The 13,056-nt window shown below is 47.8% G+C and overlaps 1 protein-coding gene across 3 annotated transcripts in view; it reads right to left on the bottom strand.

The window, feature by feature from the left end:
• Positions 1-7,042: 7,042 nt before the first annotated feature.
• Positions 7,043-13,056, bottom strand: part of Btbd11 (BTB domain containing 11) — a 238,809-nt gene continuing 232,795 nt past the window's right edge. For all 3 annotated transcript variants that reach the window (XM_041674693.1, XM_041674710.1, XM_041674702.1), the window contains 2 exons: positions 10,990-11,103; positions 7,043-7,902 (listed from right to left, as the gene is read on the bottom strand). In XM_041674693.1, the coding sequence (XP_041530627.1) occupies positions 7,693-7,902; positions 10,990-11,103 (324 nt within the window). In that variant the 3' untranslated portion in view covers positions 7,043-7,692. The remainder of the gene's footprint in view (positions 7,903-10,989; positions 11,104-13,056) is intronic.

The following is a 13,056-nucleotide window of genomic DNA, read 5'->3' as shown; positions in this document are numbered from 1 at the left end:
TTCCCAAGTGTCCCTCCTACTTCATGGCTTCAAACTCCAGTGGGTGTAGAAGCTGTCTCCTACCAAGTCAAAATAAATCAAAACCTTCTTTCCTTCCTCTCCAATCCTGAAGGAAAAAGATGAATCAAAGCAACAGAGGTCAGGTGTTTAACGTTGTGGGGACAACTGGGTGCCCTGTGTAGAAAGGACAGTACCTATGAAGTTGCAAATCTGTCTTAGAACCAATGTCTGAGCAGGGAATGGAAAGGCGGGAACAGCGTAGGGGTGACTAACACCTTAGGCTTACCCTGACTGATAGAGTATCAAAGGGCTTTCTCAGATGTATATCCAAGCTGTCCTCACTGCCTATGGCAGAAAGCAAGCTTCCAACAGCACTCACACTGAGTCTCCAGAAAGTGCAGGTGACAGGATAAAAGCCATAGGTTGGCCTGGCAGCGGAGATGACCCTCTGACCTCTTATACCCTAGGCCTTTGCCTAGGTGTAGAGTGTGAAAGCGTGGCCTTTGGTCCAGCCTCGTCAATGGGACTGAATCACAGTTCACATTGTCATGGGACTCTCAGGTCTTGGATGAATAACGAACCTGTGAAGCCCAACCTACGCCAGCTGTAGAAAGAACTTACAGATCGGATAAAGGTCTGGTTAGCCCAGGGAGAGGCATCCTGGACCCCAGGGATTTAGCACATACCCGGGATTGTTGGTGCCTTCTTGTGATACATGCTGCAGTCACTGACCCGAGTCAGTACTTAGGAGGCAGAATTGATTTCTAAGAGTGAGGACCAATCAGCTGCCAGAGCTAAGTCATTTCATCACCATGCTTCCTGAGAACGTAGCAGAAGGATGCAGCCTCATTGGAGCTTGCCTGCTTGCCTGGCATAGATAGGGAGGGTCTGGGTTTGCTCTCCAGCAGGCCCATGTGAACCCAATGAGCAAGGGATGGAGAGAGAATTCTTTAACACTAAAAAGGAACAAAGTATCTATGCTCTGGGGACAAAATACCTATGCTTGGTATGGAGAGAGAATTCTTTAACACTAAAAAGGAACGAAGTATCTATGCTGCTCTGAGGGATATCACCTCACCTCAAGATCATCTCACCTCAAGAGGCTGAGTGTGTGTGTGTGTGGGGGGGGTGTCACAAACTCAAACCCAGCCTGGGCTACTTAGTGAGGCCTTTGTCTCAGAATAAGAAAGTTTAGAAAAGAAAATGAGGCTGTAGCACAGCAGAGGATCCCTGTCATAATATGAATGGGGCCCTGGGTTCAAGTCTGGATTCCACAAACAAGAAAGAAGAGGAGAAGGAGGAGGGAGAGAAGGAGGAGGAGGAACACAGACTTGGTACTATTGTATGACTCCATTTCTATAACATTCTTGAACTAACGGAGATACAGAAATGCTGATCAGGCGTGTGCTTGTCAGGAATAAAGTGCCTGGTATGTGGTATGTGGGACCGGCTGATGTGAGGAAAGTATTTTTTTTCTATCAGAGGTAGCTAAGCCTGCCAAGAGCGAATATCCCATGAATCTTCACCCACCTAGTAAAACTTAAATTTATGCAAAAGGCTCTGAAGCATCCCCCAGAACTCGATGGCCTGGAGTGCTGACTTCTTTCTACTTTTCTTAGTTTCTTTTATGCCAATTCCTTTAAAACTAGCCAAACTGAATGACTATAGGGGAAAAGACAAAAATCATCACCTGCTTTAGAATGAAAGCCAAGAGAGCTTCTTGTCCTAGTGTGCTTGCTAACCCGGTTGGGGTCAAACCCTTTTCTCAAAGAGACATTGCTTGGCTTAGCTACTTTGCTTCATTTGTGTGCTTCTTTGTGTGACACTGAGAATATTTGTCTTTAATACTAGAAGGGCAGCAGAAGGCAGATCTCTGTGGTGGTGGCGGCATGGTGACTGTGGTGGTGTTTGCATGAATCTCCATACGATGTCACACAACATACCAATGCCAATTTCCAGGTTTTGTATATTAGACATTCCTAATTTCCACCATTGGAGGAAGCTGTGGGAAAGGGACATGGGCCTTTTTTTTTTTTGCCATTTCTTACAAATCTATAAATAAAACACTAAGTAAACCAGCGAGTTGAGAAGGTGAACCCAAGGAAAAACATATAGATATCCTCTTGGCTATGAACCTTCATCTGGTGATGGATGGAGATAGAGACAGAGACCCACACTGGAGCACTGGACTGAGCTCCCAAGGTCCCAATGAGGAGCGGAAGGAGGGAGAAGATGAGCAAGGAAGTCAGGACCACAAGGGGTGCACCCACCCACTGAGACAGTGGGGCTGATCTATTGGGAGCTCACCAAGGCCAGCTGGACTGGGACTGAAAAAGCATGGGATAAAACCGGACTCTCTGAACATGGCGAGCAAGGAGGGCTGATGAAAATCCAAGGACAATGGCACGGGGTTTTGATCCTACTTCATGTTCTGGCTTTGTGGGAGCCTAGCCAGTTTGGATGCTCACCTTCCTAGACATGGACGGAGGGGGGAGGACCTTGGACTTTCCACAGGGCAGGGAACCCTGACTGCTCTTTGGACTGGAGAGGGAGGGGGAGAGGAGTGGGGGAGGGGAAGAAGGGTGGGAGGAGGGGGAGGGAAATGGGAGGCTGGGAGGAGGCTGAAACTTTTTTTTCCTTTTCTCAATAAAAAAAAAAAAAGAAAACAAGATGCTCACAGTGTGACTGATCTCGTGAGAGCAATCTTCAGAATTAAATATCTGGGGACCTTGTTCTGAGGCTTGTGTTTGGTTTCTTGCTGGGAGCCTGTTTGACAAAGACATCATGTTACCAACGCATTCCAGAATGTTCTCTCATGCTAAACAGTGCTATCAGGTTTTGAGATATACGAACGTATTAAGGGGAGAGTCTAGACCCACAGAACACCAGCTCTGATGTACCCTGTTTCAGAGATGAGAAAGAAAGTCCAGGACATGGAAGAGGCCTGACCAAGGTCTCCCAAGCAGCTGACGGCAGAAGCAGGACCTAGTGAGCCCTTCGGCCACACCCACCATCCTCTGCTCCTTTCAGCTCTCCCTTCACCCCGAGGTTTAAGACATTAAAATTCAGAACTCGTCGGAAGGTTGACTCTGAAGAGCCACAGCCAGAGGAGTAGATGAACATCAGGGCATCTTTTTTAATTGCCTATTCACACAGACAGATTGTCTTTTCTTATTCGGATCTAAACTTGGAGATGTGTCCTCTGCAGGGCACTCATTATCTGACGTCTCATCAGGAACGGGAGCAAAAGTGCAGTTTCATTGCTGAGGATAGGTTCTATTTTTTTCCTCCTGAGCAGGAAGTTCGAAATTTACTGCGTTATTTTTAAAGAGAGTGGGGAAAAAAAATAAATCATAATAACTTCCTCAGAGGCTTAGTCCAACGACACATACTGCTAGCCTCAGTGGAGTGGGGAGGACCAGAGGTGAGGCAGATAGAACAGAGTCTAAGCCATTTCTCAGTGGAGGGGTTGGGGCCATACAAAAGGCAGCAAGGGGCAGATGGGGCTGGAACTGGTTCCCTGGTGACAGGGGTCCCAGGTTTTTCTGGGACTGATTTCTACTGGGATTCATTTGAGGAGCTGTGATTACCTTCTCCTTGTCCCCAGAACCACTATTCCCATTCCTGGCTAGGCGGGCGACTCTGGTGGGGTCAGGGCTCTTTTTAGTCTTTCGTGGAGCCTGGAATGTTAGGCAAACATTACGGGAGCCATGGGCATAATCCTTACCTTCTTGAGTGGATTTGGAGAATGAATCCCTGGAACATAAATATTCAAAAATGTCCTATTTACGGGGAAGAAAATTAACTTTCTTATGTTGACATAACCATTCTTTGTTGACTGACCATGTGAGGCAGTGTGCTGGGAACAAGAATTACAAACAAGATACTTAAGTTTTCAGGGAGGTTCCCCACATCCATTAGGATGAGCAGGAACATCCAGGGAAACTGCAAGGCATCATGGGAATCATGTAGAAAGTTCTAGAAACAATGGGCCAAGGCACTAAATGTTCTTTTTCTTGTCCAAATTGCCAATTCCTTCTTCCCTCTGCTTAGCGTTAGGAGTTTAGGAATGCCTTCTTTCTGCTGTTAGCAGTGGGGGATCTACAGGGCACACCCCTTCTGACACCATCAGCTAATTGTAGCAAAACCTAAATTTTCTCTTCCATTTTCTTTCTTCTACCTTCCTTCCTCCCTTTCTTCCTGCAGCTCAGGTTGGCCTCACAGGTAACCATGGATGGAGCGGACTTCCTGATCCTCCTGCCCCCACCTTCCCTACTGCTAGAATTATAGGTATGGACCATTTCACCTGGTTTATATGGTGGCTGGGATTTGAACTTGGGGCTTAGTGCTTGCTAGGCAAGCACTCTGTTGACTGAGTTGCGTCCCCTCTGAAAAAAATTTCCACAGATGACAATGTAAACTAGACATGTCGATGAGTTGTACAGAGTTTCAGGGTTAGTCAGGGGGCAGAACCAGGTTGGAAAGGAGAGACTCTAAGGTGTCTGTTGCTGAGAGGAACCTGGGAATGGACTGTCAGCCTTGCAGGGTCTCTGGAGGATGGGGCACTGGTCAGAAAGGGCATGAAAAGTGGCAGGAGGTAACAGTCATGAACAACTCCAGGCAGACAGGGAGAGGTGAGTGCTGGGTTCTGAAAGCAGACCCTAGGCTGTTAAGGAGTGCTTTTCTTAGACTTTTTGTCCACACATCCCAGGGCAAGTCCTGAATGCAATAAAAAGTCTTCTTCATGGGACTCCCCACCCAAGCTGGAGTGACATTTCTGCCTGGGCATTTACATGAAAACTCAATGTACAACCCACAAAGAATCAGAAAGAGGAGCAAACGGCATCATAGAATCCCAGGTTTATCTAATCTACATGGGAAGTAGAAAAAGACAAGATCTCTCAAGTAAACTGGGAATGTGGCAATCATGGGAGAGGGTAGAAGGGGAGTGGGGGAGTAGAGAGGGGAACAGAGGAAAAAATATAAGGCTTAATAAAAACAATAACAAAAAGAATCCCAGGGATTTCCATCCAATTCCGCCCTTGCATGTTTCCCATTTTAGCCAGTGGTTGGTGCCCACACCTGGTTTCCCAATGGGGTAAGGATTCTGTTTCAGAGAAGAGGAATGGTATTTAGGGATAGCACCAAATTACCATGGGGGTGGGCCCAGAAGCCACAATTGAGGCTAATTGAGTTAATCTTGCAGAAGTAGGGATGCCCTGTCCCTCAGATGTGGAGAGTCCCTGCACAGGCTCTCACGAGTGGCAAAGCCACTTGTTACACAAAGAATTGGTGGTGGCTACAAAACTCATTTTATTTTGCTAAAAGGAACACACTGAAAATCTCATTCATCTGATTCTGTGCAGCGGGAGAAGCAGGTCAGAAATGCTGGGCTTCCTGTCCTGAGAGGTTATGTTCCTGCTCTCCCGACCACTCTTTCCAGACTATGCCAAAGGACCTTCTGAGGCAGGCTGATATATATATATATCCCCTTTGACTGATGGAAAGGAAACCTGGAGAATTACTCAGAGGTGCACACAGACCCTTCCAGACCCCTCCCACTGCCATCTCCACATGCACTCCATCCTCTATGCTGTCTTGTTCCTATTCTCCACATGTTTTACAGAGCCACATTCCAACCTCTCAGCTGAGGGAAGACCCCAGGCCTGAGCTAAGGGAGGAGGCGCTCCTGTGTACTACACAGAGGATGCAGACTGTGGGAAATAATTTTTTTTTTTTAATGACAGAGAAAGCACACCAAATTGTAACAGAAGCCTGGGCAGGAGTTACCAATGTACAGATCACACGGAGGTCCAGAGAGCAGTAGGCCTTCACAGAGAAACCAGCTAGGCTAGGGAGCAGCATCCCTAAAGACAAGTGACCGTATGCCACCCTGTGTGTGACCTGGTTGTCACCTCAAGCAGCGGTTCCCTTTTTCATTTGATGGTAGGGATGGTTCACAATGACTACATGGGAGAGAGGCCTCAAGGACTTGGACCACAAAGGGGTGATACTGCAGACGGACTCGGACTGGATACCGTGCATGCCACACCCGTGGAACAAGACTCAGTGTGGGTCCTTGACAGGCATTGAGCGAGTAGGACAACAGGTGAAAGATACAAGTTCCTTTAGACTCTAGGGTTTGGTGCAACTTCCATAAAGCATGCTAGGAAATAGGTTTTATCAACAAAACTTTGCCATCCTAAGAGATTAAAAACCACCCTCCCAGTTTTTAACCGTGATGTATCTAGGATTCAAAATAAGGAACGAGAAGCAAAAAGGCCGCAACTCAAGAACTATTTGGAGTATTGTGGCACTTCACCAATCTCTTTTGCATATATATATGTATATATATATATACAAACACACATATGTTTATATATATTATAGGCAGAGCAAACATAACCCTGTCAATATAAATTTTCATCATAGATAATTGTAGACTGTACACTCTCAGAATGCAGAAAGTGGTGAGCCTATCTATCATACACTTTTCATCTTTAAAAATAATCTAACATAGTCATACTCTCTGGCTAGTAACAAACTATGAACATCTTCTGAGAATACAGATAAAGCTCTGAGATTAATAGCAAATTCTCTGACGTGCTCCCCCGCCCCTATTCGGTATCAGAAATGAACATATTTCTGTAAAAGCATCCCCAGAACCATTCATAACCAGAAAAGAAACGAATATGTTTGTTTCACCAAATGGGCTTTTAGCAGGAAATCGGGAAACATTATCTAACTTTGGCAAAAGGAGACGAAGCATGGCATGATGCCTTATAGGTTCGGGTCCCATGCAAATGCATGTTTTGTTATACGGGGGTGTCTCGGTCTCATCCTAAGTCCACGGTCAGCATGCAGAGTATTGTCAACTATGGGATTTGAGATAATTAGAGACAGTTGGCAGTTGGCAGTGCACCTCTTTTGTGTAACCATGATCGAATCACTAAGGCAGGAGTATGTGACCTTGTATAGATAATATCAGCAGGAATCTGTCGGATGCAAGTTTACATGGCATGGACCTGCAACTTACTGTCTAAAAAAAAAAAAAAAGAACCCCTAAACACAACTCAGTTGAAAATGAACCATTAAGCTTTTAGAAATATATTTGAAACTACGAGACTGCTCTGTGTTTGCTACACATGAACGTTTTTTTAAAAAGTTCCCGCCCCTAAAAATTGGCCGTGTGATTTCCTCATGCTGAGCAACGGTGTCTATAACTAGCCACTATGACTGTTGCCTGAGCAAGAACAGCCTCCAAAGTCATTTGCCTGTCACGTGATGCTCTTCAAGGTCAACCAGGAAGCAGAGGGCCTTTTCAGCCTTGGTCCATCTGTTAGACTGTGGTCCTCAGCAGAAGGTGTCCATGGCTCCTGGGCATTTTCCATTGGAGGTGGCTTGGCTGCTACGTTGGCTTGCAGGTTCTGGACGTAGCTACAATCTAACCTGCAGACTCACGGAAGGTCCTTCACTCAGGAGCACACAGAAGCCAAGATCACTGACTGGAGAGAGGCTGAGGCAGTGGAGGCAGCTCCTTGGCCCAGCAGAAAGAGACGCCAGGGACAGTTTTTGTGTATGTGTGTTTTGTGGAGCCAGTGCAGGAGGGAACCAGAAATCGTGCTCCGGGGAAGCACTTGCCACACGGAGGCATCTCACACCACGGAACCGCATTTGCCACACGGAGGCATTTCACACCACGGAACCCTTGGAGGAGGATAGGTGGATGGATTGAATCCTAATGGCCAACGTCCTCTGTAAGTCCTGAAGCACATCCTGGCCCGTCCCTTCGCCGTTCTTGTCATACAGGAGCTGCTTGAACGCTTCATTTTCGATGAGGACCATCATGTTTTTAAGAAAGTAGCCTTCGCAGTATGCCGAGAGCTCTGTGACCCCAAGGAACTGTGGGGAGAGGAAAGGAAGCAGGGGGTTACCATGATGGAGACCACTCACTCAGGTACATCAGCCTGATGCTTCACCAAACCATCTTCCTATCCCCAGGTTGTGGCTTTGGAACTCCTACTCAAAGACCGGATGTTCATTCTTCTGCATCTTGCCTTGTTCAAATCCAGTCTTTTTTTTTTTTTTTTTTTTTTTTTGAGCCTAAGTTTCCCAAGTTTCAGGATGGGTGGGATAGCCTAAGAGTACTGTCAGGACATGGATGTACATAGAGACTCTATGGTCTTCAAGAGATCTCAGCAGTTGAAGCGTCAGTCAGAGCTGGGGTCCTATCCAATATAGTCACCATACAGGCACCAAATTCTTCAGCTGGGAGACCTCCTAGCACAGAGGCCACTCCTGCCATGCGAGTCCTGCTCTTGGGGGTCACAGGACAAGGCCTCATTCTGAATAGGAAGGGAAACTGAGGCAGAGAGGTCTAGCTCTTGGAGACTGCTTTGTAGGTGAGTGCCACTCCACACAAGTTAGCGCAAGTGGAGGGAAATACAACATATTTTTATGTATGGTATCTGTTAATACTAACGGAATGGACACTATATACCACACTTTATCATCTCCACACAACTATCTACAGGTTCACATGGGACTGAAGCTCTCATCTCTCATCTTCTAGGTAGAGGTTTGCAGATTACAGCCCCCTGGGCTAGATTTTGGCTCACAATTTGTTTTATAAACAAAGTTTGGGTAGAACACTGTCATGTTATTTATTTTCTACCTATTTTCGATTGTTTCTGCACTAGAGGTAGATTCAAGGAGGAACAAAATAAAACATCAAAGTTGAAAATAATCATCTGCCCCTTTACAGAACATGTTTGCTAATCCTGTCCTCTGTTATGTTTTTCAAATGAAGAGACCATGTCTTGCACTAATTTTTTTTCCCTTCTAAGATGGGGTCTCATATACCAGGCCGACCTCAAACTTTCTACGGAGCTGAGGATTGCCTTGAACACCTTACCCTCCTGCATTTGCCTCCAGAGTGCTGGAATCACAGGTGTGAGCCACTAGGCCTAGAAGGCCTTACAAACTTCTTTATTATATTTGGATGAGTAAGGTACTAGCAATGAAAACGTGGGTCAATCAACACCAGAGAGACTCCTGTGGCTCCCAGACCCTTATTCTTTCCACCATGATACTAGACCTGGATTGAGTTTTTCTATAATTGATGAAGCAGCTCATCCTCGTTTTCAAACACAAAGATAACTTGAGAGGACCGTCAGAAGCTCAGGACTGAGCTGCTGGAACAGCTTCTAGGAAGAAGAGATGCTAACCCACGCACGCACGGATGGACTGGCTTTCTCCCTCGATCTAAATCCCACAGCTGGGACTCACGCGCTTCCCTGAAGCACAGAGCTGATGCTGTGGGGGTCTTTGCTAACATCTGGACCTTGGCCGTTAGCATCTGAATGCCTGCGATTCCTCTGGTTCAGAGCAAGCTTTCCTGCTTCTTCTTGCACTACTGTCCATCTGAAGCACAAACAGAGAGGAATCCCAGCGGCTGGAGAGCATCTGTCGAGGCTGCATCGCCCGTAGCTGAGGGAAGTAGTGTACACACCGGGCAGGAGGCAGCTGGCCCTGCCCTTCCCTCATGTAAATACCACAGATGGCTTATGTTGATGTTGGCACTATTCCAGGATGGGATCTTGGAGGTAAAGTTGATGTCTGTCAGAGCAGAGGCCCCGGTCACATGGGTGTACATGGGAGAGTCTGCTCCCCTGCCACGGAAGTCCTTGGCCTGCATTCCTTGTTGAAACTCGTATGGCATCAGCTGGCATTATTAAACCACGGTATGTGAAGCTGATGCTGCCAGCTAAGGAGGCCTTAGGAGACTGGGCTAGGACTTGCCAGCGTGAAAAGTCACAGAAAATCTACCCGTGGAGGTCGGGTTTCTGGGGCAATTCAAATGACCATGGTTAAGGGAGGAAAGGAGGAAGACACTGGCTCTCTTCCTGAACACAGAAGGCCTCTCTGGGCGGTGCCATTATGCGAGGCAACCCATTCAGACAAAGACAAATGCTGCTTAGCTGGGGTACAGGTAGAGCATGCCAGCCTCAGGGTCAAAGCAAGGGTGGACAGTTCTAATCCACACTAACCAGAACACTGTGTGTATGTAGGGTGTGTGTGTGTGCATGTGCGTGTGTGCATGCATGCATGTGTGTGTATGTGTCCCAGAGACACAAAGGAGAATGGTGTTCTCACCCGTTTTGGTAGTATGTACAAAATGTGTCTCCCATAGCTTTGTGCATCTGAACACGTGATCCCCATTTGGTGGTGCTGTTTTAGGCGTAGGTGGTGCAGCCTTGCTGGAGGAAGTGTGACGCTGGGGGTGGGCTTTGAGAGGAAAAGCTTCACCCCAGTTCAAATCCATTTTCTTTGCTTCACACTTGCTCTCTGAAGACACGAGCTTTCGGCTTTCTGCTGCCATCACTCCTGCCTCTCGCTGCTATGCCTCCCCACCAAAGTGGACCCTAATCTGGCTGGAACTGAAAGCCCAGATAAGCCCTTTCTTCTATAAGCTGCCTTGGTTGTGGTGTTTTATCACAGCACAGAAAAAAAAATCGACACACACTTGAGCTTGCATGGGAATCAGGAACACCCCACCACCCTCCAGAGTTTCTGAGTTGATAGGTTTGGGGTGTGACCTAAAATACTTCTTGCTGCCCCCGCTGCTGCTGCTGGAGACTACCTTTTGAGACCCACCGTTCTAAACTCTTCTATTCAAGACCACTTAATAGCAGAGACATTAACTAGACCCTGATATCGAGAGCCCAGTCCAGGCCTGAGGAATCAGTTTGTGATGATTCTTGTGGGAGCAGAGTGAGTAACATTCCTGGGGACGCCATTGCCTGGCTTACTTTCCAGTGTTCAATGAAGAAAGGGAGGACAAGGAGATGTCAGATCTGGAGCAGAAAAGAAAGGCCTACGGTCTGGGGACGTAAGTCAGCGGTGGAGCGACTGGCTGATGTGTGCTGAAGCCCAGAGTTTAATCCCAAGTCACAGAGCCCCGGAACAGGGGTCAGGGGAGAGGCTTACCTTGGCGTGGCTGTATATGTCCACGCAGTTGTCGGTATTGATGCTTTTCGCACAGATAATCTCACAGTGTCGCTGCAGAGCCTCCAGCTGGAAAAATTTAGCCGCAGACAGAAGCTGGAATCCAGAAAAAGAGACTCTTAGCCGTAGAGATGGGGAAGAGTGGTCAGCAAACCATAGGAGTGTGCCACTGTGACAGTTTGAGGGAGGAACGGGTCCCCATAGTCTCAGGCATTTGGGCACATTGTCCCCAATTGGTGGCAGTGTCTGGGGGACAGTTTAGGAGGTGTGGCTTTGTTGGAGGATATATGTTGCAGGAAGCAGGCTTTGAGAACACAAGGCCTTCCCCTGCTCCAGTTGGCTCTTCTCTGCTTTGTGTCTGTGGTTCAAGATGAGAGCCCTGAGCTCTCAGCTGCGGCTTCAGCCACCAGGCTGGCCATCTGCCTCCTCCCTTTGGCTATCACAAACTCTCATCTCTCTGGAACTGTAAACCCAAATAAATCTTTTCTTCTTCAAGTTGCCCCAGTCATAGTGTTTTGGCACAGCAATAGAAAAGCAGCTAATCTACTCCACAGGGTGCCTGACTGAGGGTCAGGAAGCAGAGATGCTGGATGCACAAGGTGAGACGTGGGGGGGGGGGGGAGCAGGCCCTAGTTATGCAAGTTTCCTGTGGGCGGAGGGCAGGGTGGAGTGGATCACAGACACACCTCTCATAGCAGGTCAGCCCCAAATCAGATCCAGCAAGGAGGAGGGGCTAGGACACCCATTAGCAAGGTGGGTATGACTGTGGCTTCCTCCCTGCCTATGCTCCCTGCATCTCCACTCCAATGTCGCTCCTCGCCATCCTGGCTCAGGGACCGACCTTCACCCCGTCTTCTTCTTTATGGGACTTCCTATCCAGGTGCTATGGCACTCTCATTTTCTACGACAGACTCCAGAAGGTCGGGGTCTTCATCCCATTGGGCCATTGCCACACCCAGTCAAAGGTCAGCCCTGGGCTGTGGAGGCTCCCAGAAGTATGCTGAAACTGGCAGGCTCTGAGAGAGGAAGTCATACTTCTCCCAAGGTGGGGGGAGTGGGGTTTATCATGAGCCTTCTTGTGATTTTTTTTTTTTCCGTTTGAGACACAGTCTCAGTGTCTGTCCTGGAGCCTGCTGTCTGTCTCAGGTGATCATCAGATCCCTCTCAGGTGCTAGAATTACCAGCATGAGCCATCATGGCCGGCTGAAACTTAAATGCAAATCCATTCACCTCCATCGTATCTTACAAAGGGGGTTTGAGGGATGCTGGGTGGGTGAACACGCCCCTGTCCTGTGAAGGCAGCACACTCCAACTCCACAGAACTTGGGATTTGAACTTGTCATGTGGACACCCCCCTGCCTGTCCATTCAGCCCCGTCTCCAGTAAGCAAACGAGTCAATGCAGAAAGTAAAATTTAAGATGCTTACAAAAGACTACCTGTCCCTGTGGTGTAGTATGGGATAGGAGGAGGGATTCTGAGAGACCAGGGTCTCTGGAGTATCATGGGGTGGGGTGGGGGTTAAGAAGGGTAAGGACGCAGGACAAATTGGGCCCTTAGTGACCATGAGCCCTACAGCACTCACCATGGCCAAAGGTGACTAAAGAATCTTCTAAAACATATATATTTTTTATTTTTTAATTTTAATTTTTTTTTGAGACAGGGTTTCTTTGTAGCTTTGGAGCCTGTCCTGGAACTAGCTCTTATAGACCAGGTTGGCCTTGAACTCACAGAGATCTGCCTGCCTCTGCCCCCTGAGTACAGGGATTAAAGGCATGCGCCACCATGCCCGGCAAGCTCCCATCTTTAACTAGGAAAATGGGTTGGAGCTCTGGCTTTGGGTGGGGGAATAGAACAGTGGGAGCCACAGGCAGTGGTGGGAGAGGGTGGTGGTGGAAGTGAAGAGCATCAGGCATGGTGAGAGATGGCTCCCAGCTCTCAGCCTCTGGGTTCCAGAGGCACTGTAGGGAGGAGAGTCGTGCCTCTCATGGATGTAATTCCCTAGCAACCACGAGGGGGAGCAGGTCACCTAGGAGACTCCCTGATGGTGC

The sequence above is a fragment of the Microtus oregoni genome, unplaced genomic scaffold (assembly GCF_018167655.1).
Source record: "Microtus oregoni isolate MIOR12 unplaced genomic scaffold, Mior012 000001F_ref0000356, whole genome shotgun sequence".
NCBI lineage: Eukaryota > Metazoa > Chordata > Mammalia > Rodentia > Cricetidae > Microtus > Microtus oregoni.
This window is presented reverse-complemented; position numbering and strand designations above follow the sequence as displayed.